Raw genomic sequence first — 18,568 nt, 5'->3', positions numbered from 1 at the left:
CATTTATAATACCCTTTCAGGCAGCTAGTACAGTATGTCTGTGTAGAGGAAAGGCTGGGAATCCCACCTAGACTTTCTCCAACCTACAAGCTTTTTTCCTATATATTTTCAGTTTTTCAGCCACAGGCTCCTCCATGGAGGTAGCAAGGTCAGGAGGGATCAGGCAGATGGTACCTGGCAGACTGACCCCGGTACCAGCTGAGCGAGCCAGACAGACATGCAAGGTAAAGCTCACAACAGAGAAACGCCCCTCAGAGCCACCATTATCCATGGGTTTCCACTCAGAGGACCTGACAGCAGATTTGGAAATGCTACAGGGTCTTCCAGCAGCAACAGCCTCTCTTCCAAAGCATCCTTCAAGCATTCTATAAAACTGGGTTTTGTTCCTTTTGCACTTCCCAAGCACCACCCACACCTGGGGTGCTCAGAAGCTCTTGAGAAGTGAGACCGACCCCGGCCTTGCATTCCCCCTCTATGAGCTGACCTGCACCACTGACCCCATTTACCCCAAGGAAAACTAAGAGATGCAGCGACTTGCCCCAGGAAACCCCAAAAGGCAGAGTCTCCGCAGAGAACTCCATGTCTCACCCAGATGAAAGCAAGGGAATGAAATTAGCTAGGATGAGGTTCTGTTTGGGGTGGGTTTTGGTTGGTTTTTTTTCCAAAAAGGGAAGGAAAGGTTTGGAAATTTTTAGTGTGCAGAGGAGGGTATTTTGCAGGAAGGGAGATGATTTCTTTTTGTTCTGGAGTACTGGAAATGAAAAAAAATCAACATTCTGGAAGGAAGTTGAGGAAAGGAAAAATTCAGGGAAGGAGAAATGGGAAAGGTGGAGGGAGGGGTGTGAAAAAGATGCCGTGAAGCACTGCACCCCTGGACTTACTGGCTGAGAAACAGAGAGAAAGCTGGGACTGCATGGACTCAGTCTGTGTTTTGCTCTCACTGTGCCTCCGTCCTTCAAGCACTGAGCTGCCGTCCCCGGTGGAGAGAGGGGGAGCTAGCATGGCAGGGAATTAAAACACAAACACAAACAAAACACGCAAGTTCAGTAAATAAAAAAAGAGAAAGGAAATAGGAGAACATTAAAGAAACCACGATGCTGGGCACAAAACATGCAGAAGTATCCTCCAGGGCAAAGCCAAATAGACAGCTCTACAACATGGATCTGCTGTGCCATTTACAATGCCAGACGGGCGGGGAGCGCTGCCTTTAGCCCCACCACGGTGGCAACAACGTGTCCCTGACGGATCAAGACGATGTCTCCTACACCAGGGCAGAAGAGATCTGTATAACCTGACGTCTACTGCAAATAAGAAGTTGGCAGAGGAATTGCAGCAGCACTTCCCTTTTCCCAGAGTCATGGCTATGCGGAATGCCGAGAGCTCCAACACCCCCAAACCTTTTGGTCTATTTACAGCTTTGCTTGAGTGCTTGCTCAGCTTAAAACATGGAAGGGCAGGAGTTGAAAAGGAATGCTGGTGAACACCGCCACACTTGCAACTGAAGCACTACAATCAGCAGAGCTGGCTGGAGCACAGGCCGTTACTGTGCAAGCTCCTTCCCTCCCAACCTCCGTTCAAATACTCTTCTGTTAAAATCGTAACAAATTTTTCTAACCTCTGCCTAAACCCCCCACTCGGTTTTCACCTGCAGCAATGCAGCCCTATAGCATTCCTCACAGATGGAGCCCTGGCCGGCTGCTCTCCTCCCCGCTCCCGTCCCAGCCCTAGCCCTCCTCTCCTCCCAGCATTCGTACCCCTGACTTACAGGACCCACTGGCTCAACTGGCTCAAGCCTCGGACCTCTCCTAAGAAAAGCTGCCAAAGGAGATAAAGTTCTGGACAAGTATTTCTTCTGGATGGACATCCAGTGAGAATTAGATAAATCACGTTGATTACCACATTACCAAACCCATCCAGTTTCTTCCCTCAGAGCTAGGTTCCTCAACCACAGATTACTCTGGCAAAAAGGTGGGAGCTAGCATGCTGTCCTGTAGGAGTTCAGATCCCACCTCAAGCTGTGCACGGCAGATCCCTGCCACTCCTCCGAAGAGGAGCCAGCAGCTTCTGATAAGCCACGGGAAAAGCCTCAGGAACCAGCCCAGCTGGCAGAGGTGACACTGCTGCTGCACCACAGGGTCAGCATTGATTTTTCCCTGGATATGTAACTCAGATTGACACAGGGGGAATGAGAATACCTCTGCCTCAAAATGCAAACTATTAACAACACATCTCCCTCAGAATGCAAACTGCAACCACCCATCCCCAATCTTGCTATTAGGAAAACGTCTTCTCATCCTTTAGGGAGGCCAGGAAAAGGACAGCTGCTCAGACAACACAAGCAGATATGGGACTCGTAGAACTCTTCAGATGAAGGTGCTCCACGCACAGAATATTTATGATATGGTCACTGAAAGGTGTGAAATCTCTTCTCAGCCTCTCCCTCTACTGATATCTCAGTCAAGGACATGAAAAATCACTTCCATTCAGAGAGGACAGGCTGAGAATGATCTTCATCTTAGAAATGAAAAATAGACCCAAAGAGAAAAAAAAGTAAAGAGAAAAGCGTGTGTATGCCACTACAGAGATTCCCAGAAAGGGGTCAGAAGGGAGACTGAGTGGCAGAGAGGCTTCAACTCCCTGTAATCTACAGGGAAGCACAAAAACACAACCCGACTCCAAACCTCAAGGGATTGGTAGGGATTTTCCACGCCTAGATATGGCGATGAACAGATCACGATATTTACAAGAAAAGAATTCCAACTCCAAGACAAAAACAACTTAGCTCAGGGCGAACAGTGTTTATATACCACAGAGGCCAAGTCAGCTGGTTTCCCAACGCTTGGTCCCACTGTGACAGGAATGGCAGCGTCATGGCGAATTTATGAACTGAGTCAGACACGGAAATCTGGGAAGCAAGTTCAAGGCAATGATTGAATCTCCAGGATGCCCTGCCTTCGCTTAACTGTATCAGAAATAACAGGCAAAACACCTACCTTTCAGATCCTCATCTTCGGTCGTGGTGTTACAGCTCTCTGTGGAACCCTGCGCAGCAGAACACAGCATTACCAGGCATCAGCAGTCGGGAGCATCAGCAAATAGTTTGATTTGTTTGTGAAGAAAGATGAGGAAAAGCGCAAAAACATTGGCAGGGATGGCAGGGAGAGTACGATACAAGGAAGATTTGGATGGAAGCAGGCCAAATATTAAAGCACAACTTAACAGCGTCTCTGCTCAGCTTTTGCATGTTCAAGCCGTTCAAGCCGTCCACCCAGAACTTCTACAAGGACAGAAACTACCGAACTCTGTCAAATGAGATCAAATGGGAGTTGCTTCTGTTTGGAAGACGAATAGCCTCAAGAAGCTAAAGAAGGGCTCCTAGGCTGTCTCAGAGGAACAGGTCTCCATTTCCAGAGGGAAAAAAAACCAGGTGTGTAAGTGCCTGTATGTTCTCTTCCACCCCACACAGAAAAGAGTGGTGGTCATGCACCACACCAGGAAAGAGATGATAATATCTGAACAGTTGTCCCTACTCAGCCTCTTCCAGAGATCCTCAGCCCTACAACACAACCCTCCCAGTCTACTGCCAGCAGTACTCAGGAGCATGCTACAAACTAGACGTTGGAGAGGTAGAAACCGAAGTAAGACACACGAAGACGAGAACGAAGAGAGAGAAGCAGAGGTTTCTGTGGCAACTCTCCCATCCCTTACCTTTATGCCATCTGTAGCATTATGGACAACAGTTGTTTGAGGCTCCTAGGAAAGGATGGAAGAATCATTAAACTCCGGTTCCAAAGCATTCTCTCATTTCTTTTCACTCCCCAGCAAGTGGAGAAAAGGTGACTGACATAAAAAAAAATAAATCAAACCACAAACTCCAAACAGCACACGTGTGCTTGCGTGCGCGCGCACACACTTTCTGCACAGGTTTCCTGAAGAGAGAGGCTGCACTAAAAGCTGCAGTCGCAAGGAGACAAAGCCCCCAGCTTCCCTGCAATTGCCCCTAATTCCCAATTTGCTTCCCGTGAACCTGGCTGGCACAAACACCAGATGGCAACCGAGCAGCCAGTCTTCACCCGCTGCAGCAGTTCATGAAGTAATGACCCCTCCGCAGCATCCTCGCCGGGAGATGCTTCAGAAGAGGGAGGGGGGAGGAAAGGTTAATAGTGGGCTGGGGCCTTTGTCTCCCAGTATTTTGGAAAGTTTGCTGGGTATTTTACCCTAAAAAAGGGACATTCATAATTTCCATAATAAAAAGGGGGTAAACCAGGCCACTTCGGTATCGCTCAGAGAGGAGTTGCTAAGGGAACCGAGCAGCGAAAAAAGGCAAGTTTTTCTAAAAGTCTCCAAAATGAGATCCAATTTCAATAGCAACAACAATCAATAATTTAGAACGGCTCCCTCAGTATCAAAACAATCATGAACAAAGCCATGAAGGGAAAGCAGAAAATTATGAAGTGTCCCCAGAACCCTTCACACACATCAAATCTCACCCTCCCACCCTGAAAAAATGCCAAATCCAACTCTCCAGAGACACACAACAAAGAGCAGCTAACCAGGCTACGGGTGCTAACTAGCTCCTGCACTCATCCCTTCATTACCGGGACAAGACTTCAGGATCCTTCTGCTGTCGCCCTTGCAGGGTGGCTCAGCCAGGGCACCAGGGACCGAGCGGTGCAGTGACGTACACTCACCCATCTGCCACCATCACCCCTTACACTGATGCCTGACGTTCCAAGCAAGCGTACTGAGACAGATGACACCGAGCTGTGCCGCTAAACCTACTAGGCACAGGGCACCCTATGAAGCCCACTGCACGCAGCCCAAACAGAAAATGCGAGCCCCACGAGTCAGCGAGCTGCAGGGGATCAACCACAACACTAAGCAGGCCAAACGGGCCATCAAAAGATTCCTCTAAAAACCCTTTTGCCTGCCCTTTCTTCTGTGCTGTCCTGAAGTCCATCCTCCATTTTCCTGAGTGTTGGAGAGTGGATGGAGCTTGCCACACTCTTCCTCCAAACCAGCCTCCCCAAAGCCAGCAGGAACAGTTGAACGGGACACACAGAACTATAGAGGGATGGCACACGGGGAAGTCCAGGCAAGCCGCGATCCCCACATCCAACAACAGCTCCGCTCAGCACCCCCACCCCAAAGCCTGTGAGGCTGTGATCAGGCCCCACAGCAGCACAGGGACACAGACAGAACGAAGCCAAAACACAAGCTAAAACAGAGCAGCACAAGCAGCACTCGGGACGGGGTGGGGAAGAGAGAAGGGGAGAGGACAGAATCAAAATTAAACCAAACAGGAAAAAAAAATAGCAGTTGGGGAAGATACCATGGACGTCTGCACTGGGGGTGTTTCTTTTGCAGTGCTTACTGCACTGGTTTTGTTGTTGCTCTGTGGCTGAGACAGAAAAACACGGGTTTAGTTTCCCTGCTGGGGAGCAGAGGCAGCAAGAAAATGACAGTATTGCTTCAACCCCAACCATCTCCTCAGACCCTCCCCTCCCCACAGGCTCGGTCACCAAGAACAGGGAGGAAGAAGGAATGCTGCCCGTGCTGCTGGACATCGCCCTTCCCTCAGAGGCAACAGATGTTGTAAGGGATGTACCATAAACCCAAAAGTGCACGGGCTGCTACAAGAAAGGGAAACGGAAGGGAAAAAGGCAGCAGTAGACCAAAGGGATGGGGAGAATCCTGCAGCGAGCACCAACAGAAGTATTTGGTGAAGAAGAATGAGAGATGGCAGCAGTCCCGAAAGAGACTGCAGAAGTGAGACACACACTCTAGCCATGGTACAGTCTCTAAACAGGGGGCAAAGGGTGTCGTGCCTGAGGAGTCCCAAAGTGTACAGGAACAGTCCTAGGTATGTGGTGATGCTGAGAGTCCCAGGGAATCTACTGATGCAAGAAAAAGTGTGGTCAGCCCTTGAGAAGGTAGAGAAAAGGTGAGCTATGGCAGGCGGTGTCCCTGCTGTGACCTGAACAAAGAGACTTCAGGATCAAAATACGGAAAGGGATGGGACGCAAGGAAAAGGCCACATAGTTGCCCCAGCAGCAAGTCCTCTGGCTGGTGCCCAGTGGTTTTTCATCTTTCCCCTCTTCAGTCTCTCTTGTAGCTGTGATAGAAGAATAAAATTGCCATTTCCTGCATTCACACAGCACAACAGTGAGGCAGTCACCAGCTTGCTGCAAAGAAACGTCCCATTGAACCACGTACGTCAGGAGCGGGCAAAGCCTATGTTTGTAGGAAGCGAAACCTGTGCCCACTACTATACAGTTCCTAGCCCACAAATCCAGTCAGTTGTTGGAGAATTAGGCCACAGTTATGTTGCCATGTAACCCCCACACCAGGTATATAGCTCTCCTGCTGCTGGACACCAGCAACAACGACCACATCAGCACCGCAGGAGCCTCGCTCACCCTCCTGGGCTTACAGGTGAGGGTACCGGACGGGAGCTCACCACGCTGCCAGCTCCTTGCAGCTGCTCTCCATTCCACCATTCTCGGGCAGGGCAAACTCACACCGCAAAACATCAGGCCCTCATCACCTGGTAACCACCACAGGGAATGCAGAAGTCAAATGCTGAGCTGGAAAACGTCTGCCAAGGGTTTAGTTATGTCAGCCAGAGACAGATCCTATGAGGCTGAGACTTCACACACACCTACTAACACTTCAGATGTTCTTCACAAGCAGCACACCTTGGCTTAGCTGCCCCTTTTGGAGAGGGGAAGAGGAAGATGGGGCAGGTGGAGAGGGAAGGAAGTAGAAGAGAAAGGCTAAAATGAATTTTTTAAAAATCCATGGGAAAAATAAAAATCGAGCATGACACACCCGTGCCCAAAGCTAAGAAAGGAGAAACACTTCACAAGTTACTGTTTATTGCACTGCCTGTTCCTATACATCCCCTGTCCTAAGACTCTGGCCTTCCAAGAGCTTTGATTCCTGCACGTGCTTCCAGGCAGAAGAGATGACAGGCCGCTGTGGCTGTAAGACAGGAGCAGATCAACCTGAAAAATGAATCCCAAGCTATTTTGTGGCACAAACACAAACCAAACTTCTGGCAACGCCTGGGTCCACCCTCCACACAGCACCAAGGCTCCCATACTTCTGCAGCAACAGCGATCCTAATGCAGAGTTCTACCTTCCAAACCTCTTCCAGTGAGAGGAGTACAGCCCACTGGGATAACAAGATAAAGTTAGCATGAAAGAACCTATACAAAAATACTTTTTTTTTTAAGGCTTTATAACTGAGGCCAAATGGGAAAGGAAACACCCCAAAAACACCATCCAGGAAGCCACTGTTCTGGAAAAAAGTGGACAACAGCTTGTTCAGTGTGGCATGTTGCCTTACAAAGCACAATCCCACACCCACCCAAAGCACACAGCCTACCCTCCAGGCTGCACTGAACACCCATTCATCCATCACCCTCTTCCCCAGCCAACAGGCTGAAAAACACCAAGTGTGACATTTGCCAGTCCAGAATCACATCACATTTTACTCCAGGACAGTCCTAAGGAAGTAAGAGGCAGATGCTCAGCCCTAAGGACTTTTCACAGCTCTTTCTCAGATGGAGGTAACCAACATACCGAGCTTCCCACACACACTCGTGTCTCGTGGCCACCTAACTGACTGCCCTTCCCTGGGAAAGACCGGCCTGCCCTGCCCAGAGCCCCAGGCGGCACAGCCAACTCTCACCCCTCCGCCGGCCAGCCAACATCACTGTCACTGGGTAGGCTATGATCCTGGGAATTCACAGCAGCACAGCTCAAGTGAAAAGAGGCCGATTCACCTAAAAAGGTACCAGGCCCTTCTTAAAATTTGTGTAACACGATTAGTTTTGGCACAGCAGTTGGCAGCGCTTCCTGAGCTGGACATGAGACAGACAGACAGGCACAAACAACACAGAAGGTGCAAGAGAAAGAAAACAGCCCAGTGATCATATCGCTAGGGACCCACATTTCTAGCCAGCTAACAGAAAATAAGTACCAACACATAGGCTGTCTCTGGTTATTTAGCTGCCTTCACTGCTTCCATGTTTTCTGAGGCCGACACCAGGTTTACATATCCCAGCTGCTTTAAAACAACACGCAGAGGGGATTTAAGAATTGCTGGCAGTGGGCAGAAAACAAGGGCAAGAAGGGCACAACCATCTCCTGCCCTGGTGTTCCATAATGGCAGGGCTGGTGAGAAGTCAGTTCCCCGTACCAGACTTTCCGAGCAGTACTTTGGGATTACTCCTTTGTGTGTACACAGTTTTAAGCTGTCATTGAAGGAGGAAGAGGAGAAGTATCTTCCAGACAGTACTGCAGAAGCAAATTATTCTGCTTTCTCAGTACTATAATATGCCCGTTCCCACCTGCAACAGGGGAGAAATATTTTCTGTTCTTTTCCTGTGTAAAGGAGATAATGCCGTAACTCATTTTTGCACTTTAGTTAGTGTTCATATCTCAGTGTCAGAGACAAAGGCATCATCTAATGGGCTGTGTACGCCTCCTTACAATATGGCACTGGCCAATTTTCTCTTTGCTCCCTTGAGAGTGGATTTGACTACTTTTCTGGCAAATTCTATGGATGTCAAACATCTGGATGGATGAAAAAAGGAAAGGAACAGGACAGGGGAGGCAGTTACTGGGTATTTGGTCATGCTGGGATACATAAACGAGATCAGGACAAAAGGAAGTTTTGGATTATAAAGGCTCTGACAAACCTTTTCAGTAAGTATGCTAAAAAAAGAAGTGACCGGCAGCTCTGAGCTGCCCGGCGGTGCTGTGCCCACACATTTCATCTGAACAGTGGAGCCCCATCAGTCTCTGCCACATTTGGAGCGACTCCCAGTTTGTTCTACACTGCAGGGCTCCCATCAAGGATGACGGCACCAACACCAGGCAAAGCACCTGCTCCTCTTTTTGGCACCTCTGCAACAGAATGACAAAGCCCCATGTCCAGGCAAGGCACGCACCTGCTCTGCTGAGCCCAGGAGAACCTCTGCCTTTTTCGTTTCACACTCAGAGCAGACAAGGTCAAACTGCATTGCCAGCAGTTGATTTTCTGCGTAAAACGGGAACTGTACGACTGACCGGGGGCCAGACGACCACAGGGCCCTTTGAGTGAGGACATGGACCTTTCAGTGCACGATGATGCCCCCCTGCCACCCGCCCCCCTGCACAGACATGCTATGTAGGGTGATGAGCACAAGCCGAGCGTGCATGGCATGAGAATGGCGGACGCACGAATCGCAGGCAGCTTACGGGAGGTGCTCACCATCAAATGCACACTGGAGCTCGACTTCCTTTTCTGGACACACCATTGAGAGAGGGAAAGAGAAGGGAAGAGAGGAGATGAGAAGAAAAGCACAGAAACTATTCACATATTAGTGTGCCAGCAAGGGCCCCCCTGCCAATAATGCTCCCCTTGGGGCAGGTACAGGCAGCAGCAGAAATGCACAGACACGCCAGAAGGTGCAGAGAGACGTCACCGTTAAAGAACACGGCTACACACCAGGGGAAAGGGCAGGGCTGAAGACCCCCATCCACTCAAACACTGAGGTTAGAACATAGGTGCCCCACACACTGCTATAAGGAGAGGAGAAGAGAGAGGAATACATAGACACAAGATGTGGGATGCAAGGGGGTGCCTCTCTGTGCTCGCCCACCTCACAACACCGTGCAGCTTCCCCACCCGCACTGAAGGGGCAGGTGGCAACCCCCCGTGTGTTCGCGTTTGGAGGAAGCGGAGGCGTGATTGCAACTGCACCCAGAGGGTAGGGAGGAGGGCACGACAGGAAGGGCATCCCCAAGGGCTAACAGAAGACGAGGGAACTTCTGTGCACAGCAGGAGGAAGAGAAAGGCTCCCTCAAACAGAATCTGGGGCTGACTGGAGAGGCAAGGTGCACCCACACTCAGACATAGAGGAAAGGCAAGAAAGACAGAGGCACTCAACAGCCAGAACACCTTGTGCTCTCAAATACTGGGAGGAGAACAAACAGGGGGCAATGCTCAGATACTACCTGACCTTCTTGGACTCTGCTGTTCTTCAAAGGCATCTTCTGTCATCTTCAAAGACACCTTCACACCAAAGACTGCACTCTCCAGTAAACCAGGCTCAGCATGCATTTCTCTGCTCTCTCACTACACCCTTAGTGCCATACTGTCCGGGCCGAGCCTGGCAGGCCTTTCAGCATGACAATGCTACCCTTTCCTCCCGCTGCCTCCACATACATATTCCACCTGCCCTTCTCCTTTGGTACTATCTAGGCTATTTCTCTGCTGTTTACTACAGAGCCTAGCCCACAGAGTAGTGTAGGACAGCACGTCCCAGCCAAACCCCACGATGGCTTGGGCTCAGCTATGCAGGTCTGGACTCCTGCACTCCATGGCCCACCTCTGGGGCAGCCCTTGAACTCAGGACAGGCCATGGAGTTGTACCTCCCCATTCACACACTTACTGAGCCTTTGCAGCTTTCATCCTGAACGTTGCCTTCATTCCTGCTATCCCCACGTCAGAGCTTAAGCACGCGTACAGACTGGCACGTCTTCAAGAGCAGAAATGCCCACATTCCCCTCGCACCCAGAACCACATCCCTCATCACACCATACATCCTGCAATCATACAGATGCTGCCCAAACAGACTCAAGCTAGCAAAGCTTCTGCCTCATCTGACCTTTAATTCCAGCACGGACAGCCTCTGAACACTGATCTGTTCAGCATTTGGCTCGTGACTCTCCCACACCATGGAGGCACAACACAGGGCTTCCCACTCCCTGCTTACAAACCTGTGATTCTGCTCACCTTCACTTAGGACAACTTAGCTTCTCCTCAAGCTAGAGCTAAAATAGGATGTGCTACCAGTGCATGTTGGTTAGATCACCAACACCCAGAGGAATCCTTATGTCCAGTTAACAACAGGGCATTTTTAACTAGGAGAACTGGAAAGACACACCAGCTGAGAAACTGCTCCAAAACCGCAGTTCTTATTTTTAATGTAAACTGTAAGTTGCAGGAGACAGACAGGCTGTATGGATACTGCAGGGAAACTTATCTCTAAGGAGGGCAGTCTCATAAGTTCATAGAGATTTCCAATGAGTTACAGAAACGAGAAAAGGGACAGAAAATGTGGAGACACAAGCAAAAGGTTCAATACAAGAGTCAACCAAGCCACACAGAAAACAATCACCCTCCAATAGCAGAGGCACAAGTAACACTGGCACAGGAGGAAACAGAATCCTCTGCAGATCAGGATTTAATTAGAGTACCATCTAAATTTAAAACAGCATTGGTCTATTAACATGGCATGATGTATCATGGAAATCCCAGAAAGCGCATTATTACTGGATACTATACTAACAAGGGGGAGAAAAGCTGGCTAGGCAGTATGAAAGGGGTGGGGAGTGAGGTCCGTCTGAAGACCAGAGCATGAAAGTACTATTACAGCTCAAGACAGGCTGGATAATGCCAACATGAGGCACCAGCAGCAAGTGGTAAAGCATCAAAACTTATTAGGTCAAAACATACACAAGGAAATTACTAAAACCAGATCAGTCTTCCAATCTCCCCTGTAACAGCTGCAGTAGAGCTGTCTGTGGCACCTTCCCAAGGCGACTAGCTGAGCAAAACTTTTTATTCTTCTTGTAATGTGACTGCAACTTAGCACAGTAAGGAAGGTAACAGAAGTTTGTAAGATAGAGTTCTCTTTCCCTTCCATAACACAGCATAACACAGGCCGTGCAGAGGTGCCCCAGGGAATGCAAAAAATTGTTAAAGGCAGACACAGAGCCTATGTAAAGTACCTCACCAATCGCTTTAAGGATTTCCCTACATCTGAGTGACAAAACATCCTCCCAAAGCAGTATGGACAACATTTTCCTCTCAAACCCAGAGATGTATGTTTGTTAAAATTTTATTTCTGTGTGTGTAAGAAATTCAGGTGTTCATCTCAAAAGAGGAGCAGATTCTCTACAGTGAAACTTAAGGAAGACGCTTGCTTAAGGTAAAATAAAGAGAAGCCAACAGGTGACAGAAGACAACCTGAAGAATCACTGTCCCTTCAGCACAGAAGCAATGCTAGGGATGGCAAGTGCAAATCATTCTGAGCACCTGTAGAAAATAGAACACGTGCTAGAAGATGCGATAGGAGGCACAGTGATTCCAGGCAAGGTCCCACTCAAGAGTTCTGCATGCTTAACATGGCTATCTTTTTACAACAGCATTTTGCTTTTCCATCCTCTACATGTAGTTCTTGCCCAGTTTGATACTGACAGTATAATTACGTTAAAGTATCATGCTTGCTGCAACTCATACCCCTACAGAGAGTATAGTCATTTCAGGACTTAAGGTAGGAAAAAAAATGTTGAGCTCAAAGCCGATCAATGAAAGGCAGCCTGAACTAGCAGATTTGAGGTCCTATTTCTACTTCTGCTTTAGTCCTTTTGTGTGATGCTGAGCAAATCGTTTTGTCTTTGTCAATCCATCTTCTCTCTTGCCCTTTGTCAGCTTGTCTATTTAAATTGTAAGCTAAGAGGCAGGGATTTTATGCTTAGGCGTTGCTACAGTGCTAAGCACGCTGGACCCTTGATCTCAGTTAGAGTTTCCAGGCATTACAACAATGCAGTGAAAAAAGTGAATGCATCAAAGATGGGTAGAATGTGTTACTGGATGTCAGCACTTGATCTGAAGCACTCCCCAAGCATCTTGCATAAAACAGTTCAGCATAAAACCGTGCTGTTCAGCTGAACTTGTGTTCTCCTCATTTAGCTTCACCAGAATGATCTTTAAACGGTATAGCTTTAAGATCATTAAAACTCCAGCTACAGAAACAGGAGCATTGACTCCTGTTGGTGACTGCGTGGATGTTACTTGACCCTCACCGATTTCCAGACCCTTGCAGATTTTTCTAATGATGCCCTGTTGGTTCACCTTGTGGCTGTGCCCTCTCTATGGCACGCTTTCCCAGACTGCCTCCTCAGCAGTCGGGCCAGCTTACGGAGCATCCTGCCCTCCCCACATACTGGGCAAAGGGCAGGGCAAGTGGGTACCCACCAGGCATGAAATGTACACCCACCCCAATATTCCTTACAGATGGCAGAAAAAATGGTAGTTGGTGCCTCTTCGCAGTTACATAAGGTGAAGGGCAGGTTTTACATTTAACCTTGTCACACCAAAAATTTGGATTTTTACTCTTTCAGCTACAATATTCTGCTTTTACTTGGAAAGAAACCAGTGTGCATGCAGCAGAGAGACAAGGTAGAAAATCAACAAATTTTGCACAGCACTGCAAGTAAATGCTGTTAAAATCTCCTGCAACCCATTGCATCCTGCACAAGTTACTATTTACGCAGTGTTACACTGGGCCTGAAAAACATTATTGATACTATTTTGTATCCCCTAATCACAAACCAAAGTGCTCAGAAAAAAAACCCAAACAACCTCAAAGCAAAGAAGGAACTAACCAAAAGCTTATAGATGAACTAATTTTTAAGTACCTACAATTACATACTAAACTAAAAATAGCACTTTTGTTCATTAACAGATTCTGATTATTAAGATGGATCTGACAGGCCCTGCTAGAACTGGAAACACATCCTCTCACACCAGTAGGAAGGGAAACTCCCCTTTGGGGAAAAAAGGGAACATGACTAGTTTAAAGTGCTGCCCAGAGACAAAAAAAAAAAAGCAATCAACAGTAGGACTTGTAACACTAACTACAGGGAGCCCAGACCCTGACAAGGTCAGAGAAAGGACATTCAGCATAAAGTGTCCTTAATCTTCACCCAGGTGTCTGCCCCAGCCCATTCCTTAACCCCTCCCTCACCTGGCACTGGACGGCAAGTCCGGATGACAGGCAGAAAGGGGAACAAGAAAGCGAGTAGATTTGACATGAAAACTATCTAAAGTAAAATTTAAAATTGCAGCTGCGCAATGTTGCTCATACATTTAGAATCTTAAAGAAAATAATACCTGGGACCTACAGTGGTGGCCAGAAGATATGTGGTATGTTACATGGCTCTGCAATTCGTCACCCAGTATCTTCTAGCCTCACTTTCTGGATTTGAAAGCAGAAAAGCATGTTCCTTGGGGATAAAACCTGGGCCTTCCTTGTTGCTACTCCATCAGCTTGGATCCAAATTCTGCCTGAAGAAAGTGAGTGCAGCGCTACCAAAGGTTTGGTGAGCAGGGACAATTTAAGATTCAAGGCAGTTTAAATCATTCATTATTTAAGATAATGGAAAAGTTCTCAAGTGCCAAGCTGATGAAATATCTACCAATTAGCAGAATTAGTACTTGAAATAGAAGCAGCAGTGCAAAATGAAAACCAGGAATGCTTCAAATAGATTTTGGAAAGGAATTTGCTAGAGGAGAGGGTCACACACATGGAAATTCATCAAAATAACCATTAATCAAAATACCAGCACGGACACACCTACGTTGGAATAAAACCCATGTCCTTCCTGTCCTCCCCTCCTGATTTAAGCTTCCTCCCACCCCTTCCAAAATGGTCTGATGCAAGTAAAACACTCGCATCCCCATTGCTTTAGCACGTCAGGCTTCCTTCAGCAAAGGATTAAAGCCAGTTCCTAAAGAAACAAAATTTGTGGGTTTTTTCCTTACATATCAGCTCGGCACGACTCACCTAGATGCTCGTATCACCACATATGGTTAATATATCATTCCTCTCTCATTTATGCTAAATCAGCAACAACGTGCTGCATCTTGCATCAGATATTCACCAACACACATTTTCATGGAGTTCTCAGGAATAAAGCCTAAGAAAGATGTACAGACCTCACTCAAACTTGCCTAATACTATGTAATAGGAATTCTACTGTATTTATCAAATAATGCAGGATTCTAGCACAGGCAGCTCTGAATACCAGCCAAAAGAATGGGGAAGTTACCTTCAACAGAAAGTAAATTAAGACAAACTGGTGATGTTTTTTTCTCGATGGGCTTAAAGCCATTATTTTTTGCTCAAGCATTATCATCAGATAGTGGAAGAAATACTCTTTCCATTCTGATCTGCTGTGCAGATGTATGTGGCAATACACATGGAGCATGGTCACCCTGGGCCAGATAAAGCCAGCGAAGAGACTGAAACACATCTCCATAAGGAACTAATTTCCAAGAAGGTTTTAAGAAACCCCAACCACCAAACAAACCAGGAGTCTCTATACCTGGGAACATGAGAAAAAGCCTAACCACGTGGCATGTGGTCAGCAGCAAGCCACAGTTAAAAATACAGCATGCAATGCTTGTTCTAAACCTACAATTGATGTAAAAATATTGATATAGAAAGCAAGAGTGAAAAGGATACCACAAAGCTGAAAATCCGTTTGGTGTTCAAGTCATGGTATCTGTGTTCTGCACTATGGCAATGGGCAGAAAATCATAGTCTGCTGCAAGTAATACAAGACCAGATGCTCTCAACCAGTCATGGGCACAAGTTACTTGTCAGAACTATCTAGGATGAGAAAAAACAGAGGGGCTAAAACTACAAGTTTCCTGCGTAAGGAACAATCCATGAAAAGCAGGTCGGTCACAACGGTGGGGCCATCAACCAGTGACCAGCACAGAGACGGCTGCGCAGCAGCCACGTGTGCCAGTGCTGCTCCACCAAGCAAATAGTGGTAAAAGGCTACACTTCCATGGGGTGACTAACGGGAAGCAGCCACCGTATACGTAGACAGTAGGGGTAGAGAAGGAGATAAGCATGTAACCACAAATATGCTACAACAGAAGTCTTAAGGATGTACTACAAATACAGACAGACCACTACCTGTGCTCCATCTTGTCCAAACTTAGCAATGGGGGGAAGCAACCTGTACTTTTAAAAGTCTGTGTTATGGAGCAAGAGGGTTACTCAAAACACCAGCTTTAAGAAGAAACAGACACATTTTAAAAACAATAATAATCTCTCTCTCTTATTATGTATCTTTCTGAGTTTTAAAGCTTATAGAAATGAGGACTCAAAAGCCACACCTGAAGATAGATGCTGCTTCAGGAAAATGGGAAGCTTAAAGCACTCTTCTGAGGACCCTCAGCCCAGACTGAAAGTGTGTGACACCCCTTGTGGACACAGCTCGGGCTCATGCTGCAGAGCAAGGCTGCTCTGACACTCAGGGCCAAGGAAGTTGCATGCCGAGCCCTGACTGCAGGCCTCCAGCGTCACGCAGAAGAGGTTCCAGAGGACAAACTCATTAACCATGTACAGAGAATGCTATGCTGTCCCATCTACCTTCCCCTGTATCACAAGTATTCAGTTAAATATATCAGGAACAACATATACAGCAAAGAGTTGAAGAATACTTAAAATCAGCTAGAGAAGCAAATCCAGCTTTACCCTCTTCACGAAGACACCGTGTTCTCAATGAACCAAGCACCACAAGCTTTCTATGGAGCTGGAAGTCTTTAATATACAGGTATCCTACCTGCACTACACGGCCAGGAAGCTGTGCCTCAAAACCTGCGTACACTTCATCTGTCCATTTCTGGAAGATTTTTATCCAAGTTGTAGCACTCCCTGAGAGGTTGCTGGAAACCAAGAGTCCTGAGAAGAAAGCCGTTTTTTTCTAGGTAGGTGACAAAATCTAGGTAGGCATGTTGTTATCTGCTGCTTTTCCAGTTGCTTCTCCTCTGCCACATTGGGATTTTGAAGCAAGTATCTCTTGGTTCTCAGTTCACAACATCTGGGATCGTCCGCTCTTATTCTGCTGGGATTTTACTGTAATGTTTTCCACAGCAATCGATGCGACAACTCAAACACGCTTGCTGTGTTAGTCTGCATGTGTTCAAGGCATGTCTGTACAAGAGGCAGGCATGTGCAAAGGCGCAAAAGCTCACCCTTGCAGGCACATTTCAAATATAAGAATGAATCCTAGGGCAGTGGAAGAGCAGTGCCACATAGAATTTTTGTCAAAAAAACCCGAAGACTTGGGTGTCATTAGGGCAGAACTACAGGAACGGAGGTTTTACTAGAGCAGTCCCCAAAATAAACACGACTCCTCTGAAAACACCTCTTTTCCCAGCAGACTGCCTGTATTTTGAGCCTTCTGGAAACAGCCTTATTACAATGGGAAAGGGCTAAGAAAGCAGGAGAGAACAAGTGTGCTGGCCCTGCAGTGTGCCTGTCAGCGCCCAGCATGGGAGAACAAAGATGGTTTGCAATGCAAAACCAGATGAGCTATCCTGCCTAATAGCTGTGGCAAAAGATTTGGACTTCAAATGGAAATGCAAGCAAATAAAACAAACCCTACTTTCCCAGATGGGGAGCAGTTATCCTTTGGAACAGCTAGGGGAAGACAGTGCTGTAGCCCATAGGTATCTCTCCTCCAGTACCAGATGGCAAAGGGGTCCTACCTGCAACACCACACTGCCTTGGGGATGGCCTGCCTGACCTCCAGAACTAAAGGATGACCACACACACAAAGACTGAAGTGGAAGTGGGGAAAAATAATTTCCCTCAGAAAGGAACAGGAGAGTGCTGGTCCCTCAGGGGTATGGACCGAACTAACACAAGACTTTGCTTCCATTCTGTCCAAACATGAACATCTGGAGGCTCCTCCTTCCCCACCCCTCTTCCCAGCTCAACCTTCAGCATCTGCCCAAGGAGGGAGACAAAGAGATTCCCATGGGGCCTGCCAGGTATCAGCAGTCACTGACAACCGCTCTGTGCAATTCCAGTACTCAGAAGCGTTCTGCACTAAACAGAACAGACTAGGCAGAGGTATGTGTCACACTTGAGCAAGTCCTTGGTCCTTCTAATCCACAGCATTGACCAGTGCTCCATACTTCAGAGGAAGGGGAAAATGAATTCTTGCTGGTACAATAGTGCACTTAGCTGGTTGTGTGATGTAGAAGGTGCATGTAAGGAACATCTAAGATCCCACCCAGGGCCCCATAATGATACACTGAACATAACAATCCCAGCTGCAAGACAGGGCTGTGGTTTTACCCTGGAAGGGGACAGGCACCAGAGAAAGCGGCTGCCTTCTGTTCAGGTGGTGGGAGAGAGAGTAAAATGGGAAAGCAAGAACTTACCTTCACTCCATCTGACTTCTTGTTCAGCAGGCTTTTGGCAGCTAGGAAAGAAGCATAAGTAGGTCAGATTTTGGTTTCAAGACTATTTATTCTCTCTCTCTCTCCCCCCACCCCCACCCCCACCCCCACTTCCCTTAAAAATGGATGGGACTTCAGAAGGACAACCACCCTGCTAATTCCTCTCTGGAAGGAACAGACCTGGTAAACAAGCTGAGTCACTCATTAGATTCATCCTGATAGCAGAGGGTCACCTGTCCTGTTTACTGTTCACTTACTTAGGCAAAAATACTCCCATTTTCACCATCTCAGGAAGACCAAGTCTGACTTTAGACCAAGTGACTTTAGAGCTCCTCTATTTCAAACGTCCACTCACACACTGTGACTCCATCCAGAAGTGCCAGCAGTTACAGGAGGAAAAGCTAAAGGAATCTGCCAGATACCCTTGCAACAGGATAAAGGCTTTACCCTCAAGTGCAGCCATTCACATCGCAGACTTTGCTTATAAAGGGGGCACTGATAATGCAGAGGCCTCCTCA

The 18,568-nt window shown here is 47.5% G+C and overlaps 1 protein-coding gene across 16 annotated transcripts in view; it reads right to left on the bottom strand.

Moving 5' to 3' along the window:
• CAMK2G (calcium/calmodulin dependent protein kinase II gamma) overlaps positions 1-18,568 on the bottom strand; it is a 121,701-nt gene that overhangs the window by 11,122 nt on the left and 92,011 nt on the right. For 4 of the 16 annotated variants that reach the window (XM_055796934.1, XM_055796885.1, XM_055797184.1 and 1 more), the window contains 6 exons: positions 18,033-18,073; positions 9,263-9,295; positions 5,333-5,401; positions 3,709-3,753; positions 2,994-3,042; positions 882-995 (listed from right to left, as the gene is read on the bottom strand). In XM_055796934.1, the coding sequence (XP_055652909.1) occupies positions 882-995; positions 2,994-3,042; positions 3,709-3,753; positions 5,333-5,401; positions 9,263-9,295; positions 18,033-18,073 (351 nt within the window). The remainder of the gene's footprint in view (positions 1-881; positions 996-2,993; positions 3,043-3,708; positions 3,754-5,332; positions 5,402-9,262; positions 9,296-18,032; positions 18,074-18,568) is intronic. The other 12 variants (XM_055797070.1, XM_055797438.1, XM_055797369.1 and 9 more) reach the window with 7 other exon arrangements.

The sequence above is a fragment of the Falco peregrinus genome, chromosome 1, assembly GCF_023634155.1.
Source record: "Falco peregrinus isolate bFalPer1 chromosome 1, bFalPer1.pri, whole genome shotgun sequence".
Classification (NCBI taxonomy): domain Eukaryota; kingdom Metazoa; phylum Chordata; class Aves; order Falconiformes; family Falconidae; genus Falco; species Falco peregrinus.
Note: the sequence above shows the minus strand (reverse complement) of the source record. Positions and strands in the feature narration are given on the sequence as shown.